This window comes from Fragaria vesca, linkage group LG2, assembly GCF_000184155.1.
Source record: "Fragaria vesca subsp. vesca linkage group LG2, FraVesHawaii_1.0, whole genome shotgun sequence".
In the NCBI taxonomy this organism is placed as follows: domain Eukaryota; kingdom Viridiplantae; phylum Streptophyta; class Magnoliopsida; order Rosales; family Rosaceae; genus Fragaria; species Fragaria vesca.
In genome coordinates this window covers 17,152,423-17,178,635 of record NC_020492.1, presented here as the reverse complement: position 1 = coordinate 17,178,635, position 26,213 = coordinate 17,152,423, and the positions used below count along the sequence as shown (strand labels likewise).

The 26,213-nt window shown below is 38.3% G+C and overlaps 5 protein-coding genes across 5 annotated transcripts in view; all 5 read left to right on the top strand.

Annotated features, from left to right (window-relative positions):
* The first annotated feature begins 3,020 nt into the window (after positions 1-3,020).
* On the top strand, positions 3,021-6,171 carry LOC101307653 (NPL4-like protein 2-like). Its single transcript, XM_004290666.1, has 2 exons — positions 3,021-4,140; positions 5,634-6,171. Exons 1-2 carry the CDS (start codon positions 3,160-3,162, stop codon positions 5,886-5,888), a joined length of 1,236 nt encoding a protein of 411 aa, XP_004290714.1. The 5' UTR covers positions 3,021-3,159; the 3' UTR covers positions 5,889-6,171.
* Positions 6,172-7,061: 890 nt separating this feature from the next.
* Positions 7,062-14,435, top strand: LOC101307360 (cohesin subunit SA-1-like). Its single transcript, XM_004290665.1, has 22 exons — positions 7,062-7,205; positions 7,291-7,477; positions 7,797-7,909; positions 8,104-8,196; positions 8,364-8,524; positions 8,639-8,875; positions 8,985-9,129; positions 9,220-9,398; positions 9,523-9,668; positions 9,759-9,886; positions 10,285-10,458; positions 10,813-10,974; positions 11,059-11,262; positions 11,336-11,473; positions 11,560-11,757; positions 11,886-12,030; positions 12,195-12,301; positions 12,517-12,654; positions 12,749-13,014; positions 13,092-13,216; positions 13,343-13,673; positions 13,981-14,435. Exons 1-21 carry the CDS (start codon positions 7,179-7,181, stop codon positions 13,624-13,626), a joined length of 3,357 nt encoding a protein of 1,118 aa, XP_004290713.1. The 5' UTR covers positions 7,062-7,178; the 3' UTR covers positions 13,627-13,673; positions 13,981-14,435.
* Positions 14,436-15,593: 1,158 nt separating this feature from the next.
* Positions 15,594-17,773, top strand: LOC101307074. Its single transcript, XM_004290664.1, has 2 exons — positions 15,594-16,836; positions 17,338-17,773. Exon 1 carries the CDS (start codon positions 15,639-15,641, stop codon positions 16,773-16,775), a length of 1,137 nt encoding a protein of 378 aa, XP_004290712.1. The 5' UTR covers positions 15,594-15,638; the 3' UTR covers positions 16,776-16,836; positions 17,338-17,773.
* Positions 17,774-18,547: 774 nt separating this feature from the next.
* On the top strand, positions 18,548-19,699 carry LOC101296837. Its single transcript, XM_004292567.1, has one exon. It carries the CDS (start codon positions 18,548-18,550, stop codon positions 19,697-19,699), a length of 1,152 nt encoding a protein of 383 aa, XP_004292615.1.
* Positions 19,700-24,031: 4,332 nt separating this feature from the next.
* Positions 24,032-26,213, top strand: part of LOC101306583 — a 40,463-nt gene continuing 38,281 nt past the window's right edge. The window contains exons 1-6 of the mRNA XM_004290663.1: positions 24,032-24,222; positions 24,689-24,761; positions 24,921-25,046; positions 25,130-25,288; positions 25,887-25,970; positions 26,036-26,164. Coding sequence (XP_004290711.1) covers positions 24,717-24,761; positions 24,921-25,046; positions 25,130-25,288; positions 25,887-25,970; positions 26,036-26,164 — 543 coding nt within the window. The 5' untranslated portion in view covers positions 24,032-24,222; positions 24,689-24,716. The remainder of the gene's footprint in view (positions 24,223-24,688; positions 24,762-24,920; positions 25,047-25,129; positions 25,289-25,886; positions 25,971-26,035; positions 26,165-26,213) is intronic.

The window sequence follows — 26,213 nt, the reverse complement described above, 5'->3', positions numbered from 1 at the left end:
ACATAATAGTATCATCAAAGTTTCAAGGGAAGGGTTACCAAGATGCAGTATTATTAGATTTCATTCAGAAGCGCATCTATATAGTATATAAGTGCACAGATGCACGTAGTTGTATAGGCCGATCACAAAAATCAACTATCAATTATATATGCCTAGAGTACCAGTAATTAAGTTGCCTAACTAATTATCTTACAATGGAAAAATTGAAGGCATAGGACAGAAATAAGGATTCAACAGGCTAAAATGCATATGGATCAGCAGCCTGCTGAGGAAATTCCATCACCATGGCCTCGTCGAAAAACTTGTATATGTTGACATCCTCACTCATTCCCTTTCGACGACGCCTTGTCTTGACCAGAAACTCATGAGCATGACGTTGATATGGCTCAAGTGGCATGGCCTCAGAAGAATGCATGCTACTATCCAGAGGATCACCAGGAACTATATCGATCCCAATATGATCAACTACTGATTGGCAAAATGCTTGTCCTTGAGTATGGTAACTCAAGTCTCTATATCAAAAACCAAAATAACTCTATATATCACTAGAACAAATGCATGAATTGAGAATATAAACCGGTGTACCAGCTGCTATAAGGTTGAGGAGCATCAACTAGTTATTGTCCGCGCCTGCATGATAAAACAGTGTAGACATATCAATCGGATGGCAGAAAAGCAGTCCATTGTAGTTTGTAACTTTGTATCTATACATGATATAGTACTAGGAACCGGCAAATTAACTAAGAAAGGCAAATTAACTAAGAAAAATTAAGTTTTACAGTGTTAGTTAGGAATTAAATTAGTGAAAAATAAGTAGAATCGTGAACCAAAAGCTTGGTTTTAGAATTAAATTAAATTACTACTTGCCTAATCTTGTAGAGTTAGCCAAATCCTAGTCGCCGTACCGAAAGTTTGCCAATATGGAGCAAAAATTAACTTACCAAAGTTTAACTTACAAAGATAAACCCAGAAAGTTTAGGAATTTGGCAACGACTAGGATTACAAAATTTTGCCTGTTGCTCAAAAAGACAAACTATATATTACTTTCCTAATCTGGGACTGGAGAATCACGACTTATGTTCAATAGGAGTAAGTAGATTTCCTAACACAACTTGAAGTAAGACCTTACTTCTACCTTATATAAAGGCTACCAAGCCCCTACGAATCCATACACAGCTAAAGCCAAGAAGCAAAACAATCTAAGTTACAAGCTGCAAATCGATCAGTCGAGTTCGTGAAGACAAGGAGCAAGGACATCATGTTCAAGAAATCGCAAAAAAAGTATTCGAAAGGCGAGTCATCAAGCAATAACCACGCAGGTGACTCCTCCAACAAAAATACCGGAAAGGGCAACAATCAAACGCAGAAATCTGATTCAAACTGCCATCAACCTCTATACATAATTCCTGGGGGGATTCCAGATATGCTGGACTTGTATAGAGACCACCACAATCATAATGTGCCTAACAGAAGGAGCAATAATAGTGAAAATAGGAGGAGTGCCAAAGAAGAAGTTCAACCTCCATACAATATTCCTGGGCCAATTCCTGATATGACTTCCTTGTACAGGGATGGTCTAAGTGACTCACTATATACCGGCCCGGGGTACTAGGAAATAATAATGCATTGTCTTTATCTTTATTCAGAACTGGTTAGATTTTTATGCTTTAGCTACCGAGTTTTCATGTTCTTACAATAATGTTTTGTACTTTCTTTTAATCTGTACCTTCGTTTAATTGAAACATTTAAGTGGATTTTCTTTTTAATTTCAGACTTTTTAACTTATTTAATTTCCTTTATATTAGATCTACTTAGTAATTCCGTCTATGATCAATGCAATACCCCAAAGCACACAATCAAAATCTTGCACTACAAACGCACGTACGCCAAAGAATAATCGGCGTGAAATAACAATCATAAACACATTAATATTTCACTATATATATTATAAAGCACAAGATTCATGTAGGTTGGTGTACAAATTATCATATTAATTTTATTTGGTTGAAGAAAAATAAACAATTTTATTGGCTCAAAGAAAAAGAAACAACGAAATTATGTCTAACTTTAATTGCCTCAAATATCTTAATATTTCAAACTCACCTATGTTTAGAACATGAAACAAAGAGAACTTATGTATGAATAAATTGATAACAAAGGCAAAATCTAAATATATATAGTGTGATGTCATATGAAATTTGAGATACCAATATCATCTCGATTACATTGATTACCAAATTTCATCTCAATTGCATTTCCCTAACTATGCGCGCTATTCAACACCCCCCATTTTCTTTGGTTTTGGTTCTTGCTCTGGTTCTCAGTCATCTTTCGTCAGCCACAGCTACTTCATTACTTGGATATTGATTATGGTTTGTATGGTGTGTTAATTTGGTGGAGCTCCTCCTATGGGTGTAGGTTTTCATATGATCTATGTATTGAGATTTGATTGGCAGCAGTTACTCGGGTATCATTGCTTTGATTTAGTACTCCTCACTACTTAACGATATTTGGCGACGACGGCGATGACAATGCCTGCAAACATGGGTGGTTGGTGTGGTAGATTGATTGGTAGTGTTACATTTATGCTTTCGGTTGTAGGACCTCTGGTCCAGATTATAATGAGTTGTTGGTTTCATTTCACTTTTTCTAGTTTGATCGAGTTGGAGACCCATGCTCTTTGTTATTTGCAGTTTCTCGGCCTCGAGTTTGCAGGTTTTGTAATTAGGATTTTCCTTTGATTAATGAATTATTCATTTTTACTAAAAAAAAAAAAATCCTATGCTATTCAAGGCATCACTAAGCAGTAGTCATACAATACAAAATTAATGTTATCAAAAACCATCTCATCACTTTGGTCGGTGCAAAAGAAATTAAAGTTTGGACCTTTGGTTGATCAGCTGGCCCAAATAAGCCCAATCGAACTGTCACTACTAATCAGCCCGCCACTTGATACTTCTCCTCACTCTCTGAAATCTCACCGTCTACTCCTTCCAGTTTCCGAACTGATTCCTCTCCTTTTCCCCTCCCACAAGTTTTGTAAAATCCCAAACCTTTTCTTCCCTCAACTTTCACCAATCCATTCATATCTTCTCACCCTCATCAAAACCCAACCAAATCCCGAACCCCCAAAATCCCCGCCACCGATTCCGGCGAACCATGTTGCTCAGAATTCGAAGCAGAGACGGCCTGGAACGCCTCACAGTCGACAACCCAAACGCGACAGTGGGCGAGCTCAAATCCCTGATTCAAAACAATCTTCGAATCCCTCTAGAAAACCAAACCCTCTCCACCAATCAAAACCTTCTGTTGGCGAAGACCGCCGACGACCTCACTCGCTTCGTCGACATGGCTAATCCGAACACTCCTCTCGCGGCGCTCAACCTGGGCCACGGCTCGATTGTGTTCTTGGCCTACGAGGGGGAACGCACCGTCGCCGGGCCCAATTTCCACCCGGCGGGGTCGTTCGGCCGGAAGATGACCATGGACGACCTCATCGCCAAGCAGATGAAGGTCACGCGCCAGGAGACTCCGCATTGCGAGCTCGTCTCGTTCGATCGCGACTGCGCCAACGCGTTCCAGCACTACGTGAACGACACGCTCGCCTTCGCCGTCAAGCGCGGCGGGTTCATGTACGGCACGGTGTCGGAGGAGGGGAAAGTGGAGGTGGATTTCATCTACGAGCCGCCGCAGCAGGGGACGGAGGAGAATCTGACGTTTTTCCGGGACCCGGAGGAGGAGAAGGCGGTGGAGGCGATTGCGTTGGGGTTGGGGATGAGGCGGGTAGGGTTTATATTCACTCAGACGGTTGGGCAGGACAAGAAGGACTATACATTGTCGAATAGGGAGGTGCTGCAGGCTGCGGAGTTTCATGCCGAGAGTGAGCTCAAGGAGTGGGTGACTGCAATGGTGAAGCTGGAGGTGAATGAGGATGGTGCTGCTGATGTGCATTTCGAAGCTTTTCAGATGAGTGATATGTGCATTAGGTTGTTTAAGGAGGGGTGGTTCGAGACTGAGATTGGGGAGGATCAGGATCCGAAGCTGTCCAAGATGAAGAAGGATGTTGTTGTCGGAGTGAAGGATACTAGAGAAGTGGACAATGATTTCTTCTTGGTGGTGGTAAAGATCTTCGATCACCAGGTAAGCATAAATTCTCTATACTTGCTTGTGTTGTTGTACTTGAGTGAGTTTATATTGCACTATATATTTCTAGATTGTTTTGTTTATCTTGCTGATCCTTTATTCTAGCTGATAGCGAAGTATGATAGAGCCTGGTATAGCATTGCGTCTCATTGTGGTATAGGTGTTTAGTCCAAAGAAGTATGTTTGCACATTGTTGCTTGTACGAACTCTTAGAGTCAGTAACCCTGTAGCTTTTGAGCATGAGTGCTTCTAGGAGCTTATAAAATGGGGATACTTCATTCTTGGAGTTTGTATCTGGGGGCATGACTACCTTCATCTTTAGCGGGTATCTAGGAACTGCTGAAACTTGATAGGCAATAATATTGATATCAAACCAGTAGTAATCCTCCAAAGATTTTCTTTATCAGTCCACTATTCAACCTGCAGTGAGATATACAATTCGTTAGCTTATTCAGCTCATACTATAAGATAGACAATAAAATGTGGTAACTTATTGCTTTTCTTGAGCTTATAAGATGGGATGTAGAAAAGTTCCTGTAGATTTTGCAAGGGACTGGTCTGAGTCACAGGTTGAGTGACTAAGCTTTCTCTTATTTTCTCTTGGTTTTCTATCTCGTTATGGACATTCCCTCTCTCCTAACGTCGTTATGTTTGTTGTGCATCATCATAGGTGCATCTAGGATGGTATATTTTTCATTGATAGCTGATGGTTTAACATAGCTTTTGGTTCTGCACTTCTCTGCTATAAGCTTATTTCTTCATGTTGTTTTTGTCTCAGCATTTGCAGCTTTTTAGTAACTTTCAGTAGATCATTTTGGTTTTGTTTCAACTTAAGGTTAATAGGATTTTGTGGTTTATTAACTAGAGTATTAAGATTTGTTATAACGGTGGAGATAGAAATTTTGAACTTGTAAAATTGGCAGTTTAAGAGGAAAGATTTTTGCATCTCCCCCTTAATGTGGCTTCTTTTCATTGGGGTATTCTTTCCTTTAAAATGGATGGCTTTAAACTGCCTTGAAGGCTTCAACTGCAAACTGTGTTTGGCATGTGAAGTTTCTTCAGCTTACATGGTTTGGTATATTAGGAAAAAGAGCTAAGTTGTGCATATGCTAGACTTAATTCTGGATATCAGTAGTGGAAACATATTATTGGGGTGAAAAATAATCTGATTCATTGGGGGAACAAAGCCTATAGCTTTGCTATACAAAGGCTTCCTTAGTGATGGCGGTGCCTTTCAGATTGGTATGGACACATCAGCAAAAATAAAGGATGCGTTTTGTTCTATACGGCCAAGGATTAGATTGACTAGGTTAAAGTATTGAAAATGATGGGTATGAGGTGGGTAGTGTACTTGGTTATCATTAGGTTATGTACTTAAGAATGCTTAATTCATAAAGTTGATGCATACTCGCTTCCGTATGTTCTTTTTGTATTTTGTTCTTATTGTGTTTATACCGGAACGAACAAGGACTCATCAGTACTTGATGCAGGGGCCTCTTTCATCCACCTTTCCCATTGAGAATCGTATCACCCCAGTGACGTTGGGGGCTCTGAAAACCCATCTGGACCGTGCTAAGAGTCTTCCATATGTGAAGCGAATTGCAGATTTTCATTTGATGCTTTTACTTGCAAGGATTTTAGACGTGAATGCTGATATTCCTGCTTTGGCTGCATGTGTCCATACACAGTCGGCTATACCAGAAGGCTACCAGTTACTAATCGAGTCGATGGCCAATGCTTCTTGATGCTGCTTTATGTACCCCCTTAAGGGAATCGACATTCTATGATCTAAGCGATTATGGCCAACCAATGATCCTCTACTGTGTTAGCTGCGATGCAGCAATCATGTTGCTTTCTGGTGCCATGTATCACTCAAAAGGTGGCTTTGCCCCTATGTAGGTTTAAGTTATGACATGTCTTTGCACAGGAGGTTTCTTAAGTTATGTACCCTTAACGTTCATATGTTATATTGCATCAAATGGTCTGGATATTATTCTCAGGAAAAAAAAAAATGGTCTGGATATTCATGTTTTTTTATTATTTCGTTCATAGTGCAATGCATTACTTGTGTTTCCATAGTTAGAGCATCTCTAACAGCTTCTCCATATTCTTGGTTTTCTCATTTTTAGGGAAGATTTTGATTGTTTTGCTCTAACAGATTTTCTAAAATTTTTTCCTAAATGGGGAATGTGACGAGAGAGAAAGCCAAATTCCTTATATTTTCAGCAAACTCTAAAATTTTAAAGAAGGATTTGGGGAATGGTCATCAAATCTCTAAAATAGAGAATCTGTTGCTTCTCCATAATAGAGAAATTATGAAGAAACTGTTAAAGATGCTATCTTAAAAGTGGAATAGGCGGTTCTACTATTCCTCGATTCATGCTTTAACAAATGAATTGAAATGATTATGGGTAAAAGTAATGTGTTTATTATTAACACGTGAATGAATGAAAATTGATGTGTATGTTCCATCGATAATTATAGGAATTGATTTCTAAATACTTATAGATCCAACCATCTGAAATCGGTATCGATTCATCTCTTCCGCTGTTCTATATTCTTTTTGGTTTAAACACACATTCTAAAGAAATTATGTTGTTGATTATGAACAAATTCCCTCCTTAATTTTTTTACTAATTTATTTTGGTTAGAGAAAATAAATGCCATGTAAACAGAAAGATTGTCAATGTGCGTTGCCGTTCCATGACTCCCAATACAGATTAGACTCATTAGAGTGGAAATTCTTGTATGCACGACATGCATTTATACGACGTAATCTTAACCGTTTATAACAATTCATATATTTGATCATTATGTTTTTATATCATTTTTTTTAATTCTCATCATCCTACACGTCATTCGGTAAGATGCTCAAAATGTTAAGAGTATATAAATCGCTAAATCATCATTAGCCTTCAGATCTTAAACGTTCCGTTTCCCTTAGGCGGGAGATTTGCTGCTCCCTTTGCTTCTTCTCTCTCTATCTCCCCTCTGCAATTTAGGTCAAAATCCAGTCACTCAAAACCAGAACGGCCATGGAGGAACCAGCCCCCGCCGGCCGCGTGAGTTTCATTTCTCGCTTAATCTCTCTCCGTTCTCGAAATTGACTTCGTAATTTGACCTTGCGTCCTTGTTTTTGTTGAGCAGCCGAAGCGGACTAGGGCTCAGTCTCGATTCACTACCGAGAACAACAACGGTGGCGATGCCAGTGAACACGTGGACCGCGAGAGCTCGCCGGACGATTTCGAAGCGCCTCGTCCTAAAGCTAAACGAGGTCGCCCTCCCAGTGGCCCCGCCGCCGCGCCGCCCAAAGCCTCCGCTCTCACTTTGATCGGTACTTCCGAAACTATTCGCTGCTCTGTAAATTAAAGAATCACTATGATTTCATTTGCTCTGAATTACTGAATTACTTGTCACTGTAATTTACTTGATTTCACTGGCTGGTTCGATTAATTGTGTACAAATTGCTAACAATTTAGGTTGGTTGGAGATCTTTTAGCTCAATAACGAAGAATTTAACTATATCCTTCTACATTCTTTCCTTGTTTTGCGACTTCTAGATAGTAATTATGTTAAATAGTGATTCGGCCTGAAACGCATGAAGCATGTAGTGTTATGTCCATGTAGGCTATTGACATTTTCAATCTCTGCAGAGGTCGTCAAGGGAAACGGGAAACTTATTCCACAAGCGGTCAAGCTCTGGGTGGAGCGGTACGAAAAGGATGCTAAACCTGCTACTGTTGAACTCTTGACAATGCTGTTTGAGGTAATTTGGAAGACATTTTAAGACTCTCGACCGGAATAACATTTCACAATGAATGTTCGAAAGAGTATTTTATAGAGTCAAGTGGGTTGGATTTTTTCAATCTCAGTTGGATTTTTAATTCTGGAATAGGTTGGTTGTCTAAGTATAGAGTTTAATAACAAAAGTAGCCTGCAATTGACTAGACATATTTTCAGGCATGCGGAGCTAAGTATCATATCAAAGAAGAGTTGCTGGACGAGACTAATGTTGATGATGTTGTGGTTGCACTTGTGGAGCTTGCTAGAAATGTATCCTGCAGTTGTTCCTTATTAAGATTATCTTTCTTCATCTTACTCTCTTATGCTATATCACGCTTACCTGTTTTTCACTTTTTGACACTTTTTCTGTTCATAATCAATTGATTATATATCAAGATTTATCCCAAACCTTTTCCTTAACTAATTTCACCTCCTAGGGTAACGTTGATGATTACCAAAGTTCGAAAAAGGAGTTCAAAAACATAAAAGACAATCTCCAATCATTCTGGGATAAGTTGGTCTGCGAATGTCAACACGGGCCATTGTTTGATCAGATTTTGTTCGAGAAGTGTATGGGATATATAATTGCTCTATCATGGTCAGTGCTTGAAAATTTGTATGGGATATATAATTGCTCTATCATGGTCTTTTCAAAGTAAATGCATTTGTTAACTGCACTGTGGCCGGGCTTTTCTGGTTTTATGTTAAGCAGCACTCCTCCAAGAGTTTATCGGCAAACTGCTACTTTGATGGGTCTCCAACTTGTCACTTCGTTCATAACTGTTGCTAAAACACTTGGTCTTCAGCGTGAAACTACTCGAAGACAATTAGAGGCTGAGAAAAAGAAACAATCTGAAGGACCTCGTGTGGAGTCACTGAACAAGAGGTTCTCGACGACTCATGAAAACATAACTCTTCTAGAGCAGATGATGCGGAATATATTTCAAGGGTAGGATATTCTGACTTAGATTTGTTAGTAAGAAGCAGAGGATACTGATCTGATTTGATGAAATTCATATTTACTCTTATAATTCTTACTTCGCTTTACTAATGTATAGGTTATTTGTGCATCGCTACCGAGACATTGAACCAAATATTCGGACGTCTTGTATAGAGGCACTCGGCGTGTGGATTTTGTCATATCCATCAATGTTCTTGCAGGATTTATACTTGAAATATCTTGGATGGACATTGAATGACAAAGTATGTTTGAGTTCCTGAATTAGTTTTCTTTAGATTTCTGCTAATGAGTTAGACAAACCCCATTTATTTTTCTCTCTTACTGCTTGTTAGAATGCTGGTGTAAGAAAAGCATCAGTCCTTGCATTACAAAATCTTTATGAGGTTGATGATAATGTGCCAACTCTGGGCCTATTCACCGAAAGATTTTCTACTCGGATGATTGAGCTTGCTGATGACATAGATATTTCTGTGGCTGTTTGTGCCATTGGCCTTGTTAAACAGCTTTTAAGGTAAATGCCTGTTTTTGGAAACTTTTTATTTATATCTTAAATTGGTGATTTCGTAGGTATTTTTGCAAATTGCCCCTTTTTTATCTGGCTTTGTCAAAGGCTCATTGGTTTTCTTATGCTGCAGACATCAGCTTCTACCAGATGATGACTTGGGTCCTTTATATGATTTGCTTATTGATGATCCAGCAGAGATCAGGCATGCTATAGGAGCATTAGTGTATGAACACTTGATTTCTCAAAAGTTCATTAGCTCCCAGTCTGGTGCAAAAGGTTCACTTTTCTATAGACTCTGTTGTGTTGTTGATGATGTTCATTATTGGAGTTTTAAAGTACTTTTGCTCATGATGATACCCTTTGTAGGTGTTGACAATAATTCTTCTGAGGTCCAGCTCGGCAGAATGTTGCAGATACTAAGAGAGTTCTCTGCAGATCCAATTCTTAGCGTTTATGTAATTGATGATGTCTGGGAATACATGAATGCCATGAAGGTTTGTTACTTTTATAAACTATAAAAGTTGTACACCTAAATTTCATTGTTATATTTCTATTCTATAAGTGGAAGTTATTATTGCTAACCCACTTTTTTATACTTTGAAGTTCACTCTAAATTGTCTCTGACCTTTTGTAGTTTTAATACTTTGAAATTCTTTATGCAAAGCACCCTATTTTTTTTTTCTTTTGCTGTTGGAAAGTGGCTACTATCTCTAAAAAAGTCTGTTTGAATTATCTTTTGATCGACATCATGATGTATACTCTAGAAAATGATATTCTAGCTGGCCAAATAACATTCACAAATCAATTGTAAGAACAAAATGTAAAAAGGGAATTGAATGTGCATATTATCGGTCCTCTTATCTGAGGATATTATTTCATATTCCACTTGTAGGATTGGAAGTGTATTATCTCCATGCTCTTGGACGAGAATCCATTGATTGAGCTTACTGATGAGGATGCAACAAACTTGGTACGACTTCTTTGTGCATCTGTCAAAAAGGCTGTAGGAGAGAGGATAGTTCCTGCTACTGATAATCGAAAGCCATACTACACTAAAGCTCAAAAAGTGCGTAACTTTTAACTTTATCTTTCATTTCCTTACTTTGTTTTCAGCACAATTTAAATCTTTGTCCAATTTAGTATTTCCGGCCTGGTGGTAATTATGTACACTCTTCAATTGTAAATCCAATGTTCTTGCCTGATTGCTTATTATCTTCACAGTTGCTCCTTTGTAACATTAAAGTTCATAGTTCATAGTCTTCTTTTTCTTGCTTGATTGCCAGAGAATATTTTTTTTCTTATATCATGTGCTTATCATGAACTTCACTGTGCTGTTTTCCTCTTTGTCCTTATCTTGTTTGGTTTAACTGATGTATACTATGACTACTGAGTTTTTAAATCTTTCCTTCAATTGTGTTAGGATGTATTTGAGCACAACAAACAGGATATAACTCTTGCCATGATGAAGAATTATCCACTACTTCTCCGTAAGTTCATGGCAGACAAAGCAAAAATACCATCACTGGTTGACATTATTCTACACATGAATCTTGGGCTATATTCCAAAAGGAGGCAGGAACAGGTGGAGTACTGATTGTTTTTCATTGCATTCTATTTAATATTCTTATACAACTTATTCTCAAAGTAAGTGCCTATACGCTTTCAGAATTTTGAAACCGTCATTCAACTGATCAAAGAGGCATTTTTCAAACATGGTGAGAAGGAGGCACTGAGATCTTGTGCTAATGCTATCATGTTTTGTTCAACGGACAGTCAAGGGGAGCTAAAAGATACTGCCCGCAATTTAGTAAAGGAACTTCATGATGAGCTTATTCATAGTAAGCTTAAACCTGCGATGAAAGAAGTGGCGGTATATTCTGAACCATACTTTTTTCCTTCTTAACTTTTTAAGGATAACACATTGATGTGAACTGTAACTGCAGGATGGTGGTGATGAATATCCTCTTCTTGTAAATTTGAAAAGAATGTATGAGCTTCAATTGTCAGGAAATGTGCCTATTGAAAGTTTGTATGAAGATATGGTCTCAACTCTTCAGAGCTATACAAACAAGGATGATCAGGTGTAATAAATGGACCTTCCGAAAATAGGCTCTATTGTTTGTTGCTTTGTTGCAGTTGCTCATTATTTTTTTGATACTCATTTCAGGTTGTCACTTTTCTGCTTCTCAACATGTATATGCATGTGCAATGGTGTCTGCATGCCATCATACATAGTCCTGCTATCTCAGAGGCATCTTTATCTTCCCTATTAGCGAAACGTGATTTTTTGTCAGAGCGGTTAGAGTACCTCCTTAGCAGCTGTCTGGAAATGGAGGGTAATCGTTGCAATCAACTAGCTCGCTGGGTATGGATTTGCATCCTTAATTCTGTCAAAATTTCTGAAAAATTATGATAGTACAATGGTTCAATACTTTTTGAAACTTCAGAGGTCAACTAAAGATATGTCATACTTTGATTATCTGTATGTCCCAGGTCTGTGTTATACTCACTGATTTGTCTAGACTGTTCAAAAAGACAAACTTTTCTTCATCGAAGCTGGAAAAATTAGGATATTCTCCAGATGCATCAGTTCTTCAAAAGTTCTGGAAACTTTCTGTGCAACAGCTCAGTATTTCAGGTATTCAAGTTTTATAATTTCCTCTACAGAGTAGCAGTGATATTTTGTTCACTTATGATTGAGTGAAATACGATCTTACGGTGTTTGATAACCAATTGCCAAATGATAAAAGAGATGTTCATTTTCTTCCTCTCGAATTTTACTTTGCAATTGCCTTTTCACAGATGACACGGAAGATGACGATGGGAACAAAGAGTATATTGAGGAAACAAATAGAGATACTGTCATGATGGCTGCTGTACGGTTAGCTGTTACTGATAAAGTTTATAAGGTGAAGATTATATGACTTAAATCTATAGATATGAATTAGTATTTTGTTCTGTTGAATGGCCATCATGTGTAGTCTGGTGGGCTATGCTTTGATATCCTAGCATTTACTTGCTCATGTGTTCTTGTACAATTCCCTTCCCAGAATGTAATATAATTCTGGTTACATTTTACATAACAATTTTTTCTAGGTGCACCTTTAATAAATGCTTAATGCAGGAGTACCTGGGTCCAGAGATTATATCTCGATTCATGATGCATGGTACAACTGTAGCCGAGATAGTTAAGCATCTGATAACTTTCCTGAAGAAGAATGATGATGATCTTGCGAAAACTTTCTTGGAAGCGCTGAAAATGGTATGACCCATGAATACTGAGTAAACCTACTGTGTTGAGTTCATTCATTTTATTCGCATATATAGTTAATTAATTATTTTCCTGTATTTACTAGGCCTACCATCGGTATATGGTTGAACTATCTAGAAGTGATGATGAATCATTAGCAAGCAAGCATTTTCTAGAGTTTCAAGAACTAGCTGCTCAGCTTTCTGGGACGTTTGTAGGTGTTTCCAAGAACAAGCACAAGTCAGACATTTTGAAAATTGTTAACCAGGGTATTGACTATGCTTTTATAGACACTCCAAAGCAGCTGTCCTTTCTGGAAGGTGCTGTGCTCCAATTTGTGTCCAAATTGCCTACACCTGATATTCTTGAGATGTAAGTCATTATCTTTTATATGTTAGCTTATGCTTTCAAAATATTTCCTAGTCTGATTTTTATACTTCTGCAAGTAGTAATGTCAATATCCAAAAGAGAACGGAGAATGTTAATATGGATGAAGATCCTAGTGGCTGGCGTCCATATCACACATTCGTTCAGACCTTGCGTGAAAAATTTGCAAAGATTGAAGGTATGCAAGGTACGGCTGAAGTTGGGTTTTGTATTGCAATTAGTCTTTATTGTACGATTTTCACATGTAAAATACTACTCATATTAAACTCCCGATACAATTCTATGTTTTAAGATGGATTTTGAATAACTGCAGAAGAGAAGGACGGGACCTCTGTTAGGCGCAGGGGTCGTCCACGGAAAAGGCGTAATATACAGGGAAAGAGGCTGTTTGATGATCATGGTTCAAGTGAAGAAGAGGATTCAATTAGTGGATCTGACCATGAAAATGCTCAAGATGAAGAAGAACAACAAGATGAGGATGAAGACGATGATGATGATGAAGATGAAGATGTTCCTTTAATAAATCAAATTAGGTCATCATCCAAGTTAAGATCGAGAGGTTCACGAGAGGGAAACAAAGGCCAGACACAAACGTGATACTTTTACAAAGATCTAAGATAAATTAGCGGCTACTAGGATGTCAGGTATGAAATGCTTTACTTATTTCATTTGGGTGTAGAAATGAGTTTCTTTATATCATTAGAATTCTGAATAAGAACCGTTTTGATTCGTGTACCTGTTAGAATGTGATGTGCATTTGCATGACTTCAGAGTGAGCGTTAGCTAATCTACTTTTGGTTTCTTTGGTGTATGTATAAGGTGAATTTGGAATAGTAGTTATTATAATTCTTCAAGCAAATTAATTCTTCATTCAGTATTCACAGCATATGTAAATTTATCTGGTTGGGGGTCAAAGCAGATGGTTTTCGTTTTTGGTTTTGTTCCCTGCAGGATTGCTACCTGCACATTGTATATTGTCAAGGTACATATTGCTTCCTCGCAACATACTTTTAAGTCTACGATAGAATCATGTAATTCTCTTTCCTTTAGATCTCTGCTATTACTTGAGCTCTTTGAAGCCTCATGTTTGATGGAGTTGTTCTCCTTTATTTATTTTATGCATGACAATGTGTGGATGGAAGATACTGATTTCACAAGCTTGAATTTACTACCAAAAAAAAAAACTTAGGCTTGATGAGGGTGAAGGATAAGGATATTGCAATTTCACTTGATGTTTATCCTTTTCTTGATTTTGACTGCGTTGTTAAACACAGACCAAATACAATTGAAATGTGGATCTAGTTTACATTACTGCATAACTGAGAATTACTTCCTCACCGCATTTAATTACAGTGTAGAACAATATGTGGTAACTGTGGTTATCTATTGGGAAACTGATGGAGTTTTAACTTGGCGAAGCTAAATTATGTTTTCTGTAAACTGTGGATTACTATTGGGGACTCTTTCAAAACCTGACATTGGTTAACCAAACTTGACAACCTTTGAACCCGTCACCAAAACATGATCTTCCAGATTATCAATGGGTGAAAAATGCGGCATGTTTTCAGTGTCATATGTGGTCATTCTGAACCCTAGGAAGAAACGCATGCCGATGTGGACGGCCATAAACAAGATTACGTTTTCCGAAATCTCCTTGACAAGAGTATAGAAATTTAAATACACATCTCTGATCTCTTAATACACACCCTTATTATTTTATATTTCATATCAGATTTTATAGGTATGTTTAATTACAATAACATCCATCAATTTTTAGGAAAAAAGAAAAAAAGAAAAAAAAGAAAAAAAAAGAAACTTCCTCTTCCCTAAGACGTAACTATTCTCCACTATTACTACGCATCAAAATAAAAGAAATAAAAACCTCTTCTCTAAAATTCATCACCTGAATTTCGATTACTGTCGTAATCACATGTACTATTTACCGATTTATTTGGTTTTTTTTTATCAACTTTAGTTTTTATCTTGCAGGTTAAAAACTAGTTTTTATGCTATTGTATTTCTATTGGTTTTTTATGTTCAATATTTATTTTTTTCTTCAAATTCTAGCCGATTGATGTCATATTAGAGATTTGGAATTCGAATATAATATTACTTTTTTTATTATAAATTAGAAAAATATCAAAGAAAAAATTTCTAACCCGAATAAAAAAAAAATCTAACAGAAAATAAAAGAAAATATGTAAAGAGAGTTGTGAATAGTAAAATAATAACAGATTATTATTAATTTTAGATATTGAGGGTATTTTAGGTAGTTTGGGATGTGTATTTAATATAATATTGAAATGAAAAACTAAATGTGTAGTGTATTAAATAAAAAATGTATTAAAAAATTTATGATGTGTATTTAAAATTACTCAAAAGAAAAATAAAACTTAAGTCGTACATTTTTGTCGTCCAAAAAAAAGTTGTACATCATTGGTTGTGAAGCGCGGTGGCGTAGGGAGATTAAACGACGTCGTTCTGCTATGTCATGAGCCACCCCAACCCCAATGGAGAGAACAACCCGTTTTGGCCCAAGTTTTCAATTAAAAGAAGGGTTTGGAAATTGGCGAAAATCTCGTTGCTCTGAAATCAGTAGAGAGAACAGAATGGCAAGCCGCTCCATTTTCCGTAAGAGTCTCAGATTGTCTCTACTGTTTTGCAGAGATGGGCAACCATTTGGTACAAGACCCTTGAGCAGCTCCGCAATCCCATCCGGCCAAGATGATTGTGCAGTCTCTTACCTGGTTCACTCGTGTAGATTGTCCCATGAAGCCGCCATTGAAGCATCCCACAAGGTAAAGCTTTCATCTTTAGAGAAACCAGACTCTGTTTTAGCCCTTTTGAGACAGTATGAATTCTCAGATACCCAAATCTCAACTCTTGTGCGGAAATGCCCAAAATTTCTGCTGGCGGATGTGAAGAAAACCCTTTTGCCAAAGCTCGAGTTTTTAAGCTCCATGGGAATGTCAAGGTTGGACCTTGCAAGAATACTGAGCTACCACCCATGGCTCTTGCGTCGAAGCTTGGAAAACTGCATTATACCCTTTCATACATTGCTCAAAAGCGTGGTGCTCTCTGATGTCAAGGTCGTCCAAATTTGGAAGCGTAACACGATGTTCATAGATAAGGTATCCAAGAATGGATTACCGAATGTTGAGTTTGTGAGAGAAATGGGGATGCCCCAGTCCTGTATCGCCCAGATGGTGACATATCATACTAAAATTGTGATGAGAGAACCTGAAGTGTTCAGGGAACTTGTGGGTCAAGTCCAACAATTTGGATTTGACCCTTGGAAGTCCAACTTTGTGCAAGCCATGAAAGCATTACATTATAAGAAGACATGGAGGCAATGTGAAGAGGCTTATAGGAGTTGGGGTTGGTCTGAGAATCATATTCTTTCTGCCTTCAGATCTTGTCCACTGTGCATGATCAAGTCTCGCAAGAAAATAATGGAAACAATGGATTTCTTAGTGAACAAGATGGGGTGGCATTCACACAAGATTGCAAAATATCCCAATGTTTTTTGTTACAGCTTGGAGAAGAGAATCATCCCTAGGTGTTCAGTTGTTAGAGTTTTGCTTTTGAGAGGACTGATCAAAGAGGAGAAGGAGAAGTTGAGTTTGGCTACTGTTTTTATGACTTCAGATGAGTACTTCTTGAATAATTTTGTGAACAGATATCTCAACCAAGTACCCCAATTGTTGAATGTGTACCAAGGGAAACTGGAATATGAGGATGTGTGATCTTTGCCAACATGTTAACTGTTCTTGGGTGTCAGAGTGTTGAATCCGGAGGTGCTATGAGGTTTGTCAATTATTCTCATAGTGCTGTTTACTCTTTTGATTGCTAGAAAAAAATGATCACTTCTAACAGTCACTGCCACAGTCTGGATTTGGAAAAAGAGTTTCTGATTTTCATGTCATGTTACTTCAATTACATGAACAATGAAGATATTTGATCAGTAGCAATTGAATACATTCTGCATTATTTCCCTAGATCATTCTTATTGGGTTTATCACTTTATGGTCGTCACAAATGTGAAAAACTGGATTAAGAATCATTACTTTATAGATTATAGTTGCTGTATCTCTGTGGCTTATTAATCATTAGCTTTTAGTAGTATATGGACACTGTCGGCTGTTGTACTAAAAAGGTTGCAAAGCATTTTTTCAGAAACAATTGCAAAATATCCCCTGTTCCATGTTTCAGCTTGGATAGGAGAATCATTTGGTTATTATAAGTTTGCTTTTGAAAGGGTTGATGAAAGAGGAAAACTTGAGTTCGATCTAAAAGTTTGTTTTTTAGGTCCTAATGCAGTGGAATAGGGGAAAACACTTAATGTCCCTAGATTGCTCATTGGTTTTATGTGCTGTAAAAGATGGAAAGCTGGATCAAAAGATCAACTTATAGTTGCTGCATCTGGCTTGATTTAAGCTGTTAGTCGGAAATTCTACTCAGTGAGTCACTCATTTTCTTTTTAACGTTTTAGCAGGAGGCAAATTATGTTTCGTTGTTAATTAGGTATTGATAGTTACTAGCGAGGATAGTGGAGACATGTTTCAGCACTGGTGTTAACTCAGGGAGGTTGATGAAGAAAACTCGTGACTTGGAGAGGAGGGATTCCTCATCATCTGGGATCAAGGCAAAAGCATCTACCTGAGAAAAAGTAGTTACGTAGAGGGAAATGGAAACTCAGAAATAAAAGGTGGGAAGTATTGATGGTGAGCACCTGAAGAACTCATAGTATACTCGAACATAATGGGAAGAGCCTTGTATCTTTTCCTTGTGCCTATGAATTAAGTTTCTGAAAGTGCAGGCTTTGTGCAACATAGTATTCTGTCGACATTGCTATCATTTTTTTTTTCTATTTTTTTTTTTCAGAAGGTCATTACTATCAGTTAAAACTACGAAAATGAGTGAAAAGGTTATTGAATGCGTAGGTCAGTTAGGCGTGAACTACAAAAATACAAAATCACTATCCCCTTGCAGAACTGGAGAGAGATAAAAGCAATCTATGTGTTACAGAAAAATAACGTGGGGTTTTATGTGTTACAGATAAAAGCCTTAACCCTTTTTCTTTGCCCGGTGACCGTGCGGTAGAGCTTGGTCTTGAGTCCTAACCTTGTCGTATTCGACGGTGAATCTGAAAGAGAGACAGAGAGGTTTTAGGGTTCTGGGTTTTTGAAACGCGTAACACCGAGGTTTATTGTTGTTGGGATTAATTTTCAATGACATTCAGCGAAAATAAAAATTAAGCAAATTGGGCTTTTAGCGGGCTAGACGGAGATGGGTCGCGTCAAGGGGGTCTGGGCCGTGGTGGGTTAGACGGATTCGGGGCTCTACCATTTTAAAAACATAAAAATAAAACACTCATAAACGAATTGGGCTTTTAACGGGCTAGACGGAGTGGGGAGCCCCATTTAAAAACATAAAAAACGACGAATAGTTTGTCGCCGTCTTCAACTCATCTCTCTCCATAGAAGGGTTTGGGAATTGGGGAAAAATCTCCGTGAGAATGAGTATGGCACCCCACTCCATCTTCAGTAAATGCTTCAGATTCGCTCGTGTGTTTTGCACAAATGGGCAACCAACGCAGGGATTGGCTTCACTTCAAAAGCGGCTCTTTTCTACAAGAGTGAGTCTCCCAGCCGAATGTACAGTCTCCTACCTGGTTAACTCGTGTGGATTGTCCCCAGAATCCGCTGCTCTAGTATCCCACAAGGTAAAGCTTCGATCTTTAGACAAACCAAACTCCGCTTTAGCGCTTTTGAAACTCTATGAATTCTCAGATGCCCAGATCTCAGAGGTTGTCCGGAGATTCCCACTTGTTTTGGTCGCCAATGCCAAGAAAACCATTTTGCCAAAACTCGAGTTTTTGTGTTCCATAGGAATCTCAAAGCTGGACCTTGCAAGATCACTGAGCTACAACCCATGGAACTTGAGGAGGAGCTTGGAAAACCATATTATACCCACTTGTAGCTTCCTCAAGAGCTTGGGCCTCTCTGATGACAACGTCGTTCATCTTTTGAAGCACAAGTCCTTTATTTTCAATGAAAATCTATCCAACAAGGTGACACCCAATGTTGAGCTTGTGAGGAAATTGGGCATGCCCCAGTCGTATATTGCCCGATTGATAACGATTTATGCTGATATTATGGCGAGAAAGCCTGAATTGTTCAGTCAACTTGTGCATCAAGTCTCAGAAATGGGATTTGACCCTAAAAAATTTAACTTTGTAAACGCTATTGCTGCATTATCTATGAAAGAGACGACATGGAAACGATGTCGAGAAGCTTATATGAGATGGGGTTGGTCCGAGGATCATGTGATGTCTGCCTTCAAGATGTATCCACAATGTATGCTTTTTTCGGAGAAGAAATTAATGGGAACAATGGATTTCTTGGTGAACAAGATGGGACGGCAGTCACAAGCTGTTGCCAAGTATCCCTATGTTTTGTGTTACAGCTTGGAGAAGAGAATCATCCCGAGGTTTTCAGTTTTTAGAGTTTTGGTTTTGAAAGGATTGATAGAAGAGAACTGGAGTTTGGGTTCTGTGATTACAATATCGGAGAAGATTTTCTTGGATACGTTTGTGAACAGATATCTCAGCCAAGTACCTCAATTGTTAGATGTGTACCAAGGGAAAGTGGATTTTCAGGATATGTGATCTTGGCAACATTTTTACAGTTCTAGGTTGAATCAGGAGGTGCTACTAGGTGTGTCAATTATTTTCACAGTGCTATTTACCCTTGTGATTGCTAGAAAAAGTGATTACTTCTAATTATCACCGTCTCGGTCTGGATTTGGAAAACAAGCTAGTTTCTGATTTTTCACAGAAGATGGATTTTTATATTACTTCTAAATATAATAGGAGAAGATGGATTTTCACAAAAGGGAGAATCCTAGTTCAGAAAGGAAAGGGAAACCCGACCCCGGGTGTTGTTTCCTACTACTATATGAATTCATAGACTCTCTTTTTGTCTCTGTTAACTTGCTTTTGGCTTCTCCGCATTTGGTTAATTTGTTTCATTAAACTTCTGGTGAAGTGATCACTGAAGAACAAAATGTTTTTCCATATAGTGATGGAGAGGAACATACAGCTTAATCCTCGCTACTTCGGTCGCAATCTCCAGGAGAATCTAGTGACGCAGCTCATCAAAGATGCCAACAAAGGAACTTGCAGCCAGCAGCATGGGTTTGTGGTTGCAATTACGGGAATAGAGAACATTGGGAAAGGGCTGATTGTTAATGGGACGGGGTTTGTCTCATTCCCAGTGAGATACCAGTGTGTTGTTTGCAGACCATTTAAAGGAGAGATCTTAGAAGCTGTAGTTACAATGGTGAACAAGATGGGATTTTTCGCTGAGGCTGGTCCGGTTCAAATCTTCGTTTCCAACCATTTGATACCGGATGATATGGAGTTCCAATGTGGAGATATGCCAAATTATACCACATCTGATGGATCGGTTAAGATTCAGAGAGATAGTGAAGTGCGGTTGAAGATAATTGGAACTCAAGTAGAGTGCACCCAAATTTTCTGCATTGGTACCATCAAAGATGATTTCTTGGGTGTCATAAACGATCCTGCGAGTGTTTATCTGTCAAAAAGTACCAAGGAAAACGTTATGTGATCTAGAACAGATAGACCATCTAATGTGTTTACTTTTGAGTTAAGATGCAACTATGACAAAATGTCACAAACTCACAATTTCGTATCTTTACGCTCTTTATAGTTAAGTTTTATATCATCATATGCATAAAAGTTCATCAAATTGTTTTCGCAGAGAAAACTCTGATTTGGAGAACATATAAATTTCATTCAAAACTCTACAAAGCTCTTCTGATCGAGGGTGGGATTTATCAGCAGCAAAAATTCATGAATCTGACCCTGTACCTCTATCAAGCTATGCCCAGGATTCTTCTGCACTCCCCTCTCTTTCATAAGGCTTCTGACATTTCTTACATCCACCCATCTTTGCTTGATACCACATAAGTTTGCCAGCAACACATAAGCTCCACTATCTTCTGGATCCAAGTCTAATAGCTTTTGAGCAGAAAGCTTAGCTAGCTCAACATTCCCATGAATTTTACATGAATTCAGAAGGGCGCCCCATGCAGACACATTTGGTTCCATTGGCATTCTGTTTATCAACTCATAAGCTTCTTCCAGCAATCCAATTCTTCCAAGTAAATCTATCATGCAAGAATAAGTCTCCACTTTGGGCTCTATTCCGTAATCCCTAATCATGCTTTTAAAATGCTCTCTGCCTTCAGAAACTAATCCGCCATGGCTGCAAGCAGACAAGACTGCCAAAAATGTGATATGGTCAGGCTTCATATCAGTACTTTTCATTTGGTCAAATAGAGTAAGAGCTTGCACAGCATGGCCATGAGCAGCATATCCGGCAATCATGGTATTCCAAGAAACCAAATTTTTCTCTGACATTTGATTGAAAAGTTCTGTAGCAGAAGTTAGACTCCCACACTTGGCATACATGTCTATCAATGCATTCCCCAAAATCACACTAAATTGAATACGAATACCATCCACATAGTACTGGTGAATCCACCGTCCCAAATCCAGGCAGCTTAACTGACCACAAGCAGATAGCACAGATACTAAACTACTCTCTACCGGAGCCAAACCCGACTCCACCATGTCATGAAACAACTTCACCGCTTCATTAGGTTGATTGTTCTGAGCAAAACCAGCAATCATCGCACTCCAAGACACTACATTTCTTTCAGGCATATCATCAAAAAACCGCCTTGCAGCGTCTAACTCGCCGCATTTAGCATAACCATTAACCATACTAGTCCAAGTAAACACATCCCTCACTTTCATGTCATCAAAAACCTCTCTCGCCGCAGCCAAACAACCACATTTCACATACATATCCACCAAAGCATTAAGCAAATTCAAGCCACAGCTCACATTCTTCTTCCGCATATACTCATAAACACTCCTCCCCATACCAATATTCCCCTTACTCGAACACGCCGAAAGCACTGCAATCAAAGTAACCTCATTTGGCTCAACCCCACTCAACACCATCTCATCAAACAACTCCACAGCCTCATTAAAACAACCCCGCCCCGCATACCCATCAATCATAGTCGTCCAAGTCACAACATCCCCTACAGAACTTTCATCAAACACCTTCCGTGCATGACTCACAGACCCACTTTCAGCATAGTAATGCACCAACCCATTTCTTACAACCAAGTCAGAACCAAAACCCATCTTCCAAATCACACAATGCACCGACTCTCCCACCAACCCAGAAGCCTTGAGCGCAAACACAAAGCTCCGGCTGTCCATTTCGACGCGTTGAAGGACCATTCGGCAGAAATATGAGAACGCAGTGGCGTGGAGTTGAGCTTTGGAGTAGCCTCTGATCATGGTGTTCCACATATAAGTGTTGGGGTTTTGAATGCGCGTGAATATAAGATTAGCGTAGTGAATGTCGCCGGCGTCGGCGAGAGCGCAGAAGGCGAGGACTCTGCTGACGGGGAAGGTGTGGGTGATGAGGGCGGTGCAGGTCATCTGGGCTTGGATTTGCTTCAACTGGAGCATGGTGGTGCAAGACTCCAGGATTAGGAGAGTTGGGTTGGTGATGATGACATTGGTCTTGGAGTTCCATTTGGGTTTAGTAGAGAGTGAGTGGAGGAGTTGGTGTCTCTGAGTCTGAGCAGAGAGCAAAGAGTGGAAGCGGGACTTCATGGTATTTTAATTTATTTTATGGAAACCGTTTGTTTCTTAGCTTCATTCATTATATTTACGAGTCAATCACCCGCGCGGTATAAGGTATTCACAATCGTGCTTTGGCGAAATAGCCCCATCATTCACCACTCCGGTGGCCGCCAGCGGCGACCCTCTATCACTAGATTCCTCAATCCTCAAAAGCCTGACTCGCCTTCCTACGGAAGCGTTTTGGAAAAGAAATTGGTAGATATTTTCCGATTGTGTCATTTGAAATATCATTTACACTATTACGTGTCGTCAGAAAAGGGAGATTTAATTCCGATCAGAGTTTGCCGAATTTACAAGCTGGACAAAATCTAAGCTCCGACTCGATTATTTATAGTTGAAAACCATGTTAAACTATAAAATAAATTTATAGTATACGAAAATCTGAATAATAGAAAAAGAGTTAACATGGTTTGATGTGTTTAGACATGCACTTATAAAAATTTTCGTTAAATTTGATACCAAAAAGGCAAAAAGAAACACTTATGACTATCCTAAGCTTTTGTCAAGAGTAGTAAGATTATATCTTAAATTGTATTAAAGTCTTTTGCTATAACAGTTCGCACTCGTTATTTTTAAGTGGTAGGTCAAAACAATATCGGTGTTATTTAGGAAAGTCTTAAACTATATTAAGAAAACATTAAATTTGAATAAATTGTCCTATAAAAAATAGTAAGAAATAAAATGACATTTGTAGTGACCAGATACACTGACAGACAATGACCATGCATTCCTTAAACCGGAGCAAAGCATTTTGAGGATAAGATTTAGCTCTCGTCATCTCATATTGGTTAGGTGAGAACAATATCGATGTTATTAGTAAAGGTCTCAGTGCATTTTCGACAAGACAATATTATTTTGAGCCACAATATGATCCCTAAATAAGACAAGAACCAACAAAAACACCAAACTCAAACACACCCAAACTCTTTGTGCTCTTCTGATAAGCTTTGTCATAGAGTAAAACTAATCACATAATTTGATTAAGTTGGTAATAGTCTAGATGTGAAACTCTTATACACTAATTAGAGCCTTGGAGGGGCAGCGTTCCGATAATCTCCCTACACTAATTGATAAGGTGATCTAAATTCTTGTACTCGTGCAAATTTTTGTGTCCTTGCTTCCATTCTATGCCGTATTTTTATTCAAATGTGGAGTCAGAGTAGTCACACTCCAGCTGCCTAAATTAGAGGGGTACTAAGCCAAATAGAAACATCAGATAACCAAAACCAGCCTACACCACTAGGATAAATTCTACTCTCTGTCTCTCATTCTCATTCCTCTCAATCTTTCAATTCTCAAATCCTTGGCTCCCACCCAAACCAAATATAAAACACCCGCGAACTCTCCATTCTTTCCCTCTTCTCTCCTATTTTTCTCTTCTCAATTTTCCAGCTTGAAGATTCGCAGTCCAATCTCGTCGCCGGTACACTTCTCCGGTGAGTTCCTTATACTCGAGATCAGCTTTCGTTAGTCGTATTCATGAGTTCCGGTCGATTTCACTTTCATGCTCTCTGTGAATTCATGTGTTTGTTTTCGTTTAGCTGAGACTGTTAAACCATTTGCAGCGCTTTTTGAGTTTCAATTCAGTTTGATTGATGAAAACTTAGGGTTTTCTGATGTGGGTTGTTGATAAAGATTCGATCTTTTCTGCTCATTCCAGTTGCAGTATAAGTATTTTCGGATCATTATACTTTGTTAATTGTAAACTTGAATATTATGATTTTACTGTTTTGATTTCCAAAGAAAAGGATTGAAACTTCACTAATTATCCGATAGTTTTCTTTTTCTTAGTAGAAATATTAATTGATATGAATTTGTGTATAATTGAGCTTCTCATCGTTTAACTTCACTTGCTATCTGTAATTTTAATGAATGTTCTTATCTCTATCGGCATTATGTCAGTGCATATTGGTGATTTTGGTTTGGTAGAATGGGACCTGTTAAGGAAGAGCCGTCGTCATGCAATGCTTTGCAAGTAAGAATCTCAACTACTAAACGTTACCTGTATGAATGATTCCGTTTTATCCTTTATTCGGTCATTTGTTGATTTTGTTCATTAAGATGGCCAATTAGACTCTTTTTTCGACTTGAGTTTGTTAGCATGAACTAATACAAGGTTGTTTATATGAAGCAGGTTATTGACTTAGTTTCTGCAGTAAAGGAGTTACACGGGCTTAGCTCTCAGGAACTGGGTAAATTATTGAAGGACTCTGATAATTTTACTATACAGTATGTTACTGAAAAGGAATCACTCCTGAAGGTCAGTCATCATCATATTGCTATTGCTGTTATGTTATCTCCTTTTCATGGGTGTGACGTTTCTGAAGTTGTCTTGTGTTTCAGATTGACGTTGAAAAGCTTGCCAGTTTTCTCCCTCTGCACCTTATTGCAGTGCTTATGTCATCTGAACAAGATGAAGCCCTATTCAGATACTTATTATGTGGCATTAGGCTCTTGCACTCCTTGTGCGACCTAGCACCTAGAAATCCCAAACTTGAACAGGTATGTTGTTGCATGTTCTGTCTATATTTAGTGTTTTCTGTTTGGTTCTTTGAATTCTTTTTCTTGTTTTCTACTCGCTTAAACAACCGTCAACTTTGATTTGGTGACTTAACTACATGTGACTTATTAGATTCGATAGATTTTCTATAAGATGTCTTTTGTCATGTTAAACTTTTTCTTGTCTAGAGTTTTTTAGTCGATCTGGCTACAAACGGAAACAGATGTTCTCACTCTCTCCCCTATTTTTTCCATTTTGAGTACTAGGGTCTTTCTTGATTATAATGATGTTGTGCAAAAATTTGGAGTTTTATCTGATGTTGGTCTGTTCAATTATAAATTGCATTTCTATTTGGTGTTTGAAATTTGTGATGACATAGTCTTTAATTTTAATGTAAGCCAATAAATACAATGTCCATAGCTCGGCCTAAGTCTTATTCTATGATAGCAGTCAATTCTCTTGTTTATGGAACACTTAATGAAGTCCATTATGCCATTAATTTTGTCAGTTCAAAACTTACTCTGTCAATATTAGGACATGACAATGAGACATATTTCTCTCCTGAACTATGTTTTTTCATTGTATCATTTATGGTTACAGATTTTGCTCGATGATGTAAAAGTGTCAGAACAGCTGCTTGACCTGGTGTTCTATATCCTCATTGTTTTTAGTGGTTATGAACAGGTTTGGCTTCTTTTATTTATGCTCCTTTCTCGCTACCTTTACTGAGACTTGCTTTCGTGATGCAGAAAAGTAATAATTTTGGTATGGCACCGCTGATGCATTCTGCACTAGTGGCGTGCACTTTACATCTACTTACTGGATGCATATCTTCACAGTGGCAAGATCTTGTTCAAGTATTGCTCGCACATCCTAAGGTACTATTCAGAAGAAAATGATCATTACATGCTGCTTTGCATAGAAATA

Excerpts from the sequence above, each read along its gene's own strand:
- LOC101307653 (XM_004290666.1), top strand. The coding sequence starts at position 3,160 with ATGTTGCTCAGAATTCGAAGCAGAGACGGCCTGGAACGCCTCACAGTC. Across the intron at positions 4,141-5,633 it reads TAAAGATCTTCGATCACCAG|GGGCCTCTTTCATCCACCTT; the intron begins GTAAGCATAAAT and ends TACTTGATGCAG.
- LOC101307360 (XM_004290665.1), top strand. The coding sequence starts at position 7,179 with ATGGAGGAACCAGCCCCCGCCGGCCGC. Across the intron at positions 10,459-10,812 it reads ACTACACTAAAGCTCAAAAA|GATGTATTTGAGCACAACAA; the intron begins GTGCGTAACTTT and ends CAATTGTGTTAG. Across the intron at positions 12,302-12,516 it reads TTACTGATAAAGTTTATAAG|GAGTACCTGGGTCCAGAGAT; the intron begins GTGAAGATTATA and ends TGCTTAATGCAG.
- LOC101307074 (XM_004290664.1), top strand. The coding sequence starts at position 15,639 with ATGGCAAGCCGCTCCATTTTCCGTAAGAGTCTCAGATTGTCTCTACTG.
- LOC101296837 (XM_004292567.1), top strand. The coding sequence starts at position 18,548 with ATGAGTATGGCACCCCACTCCATCTTCAGTAAATGCTTCAGATTCGCT.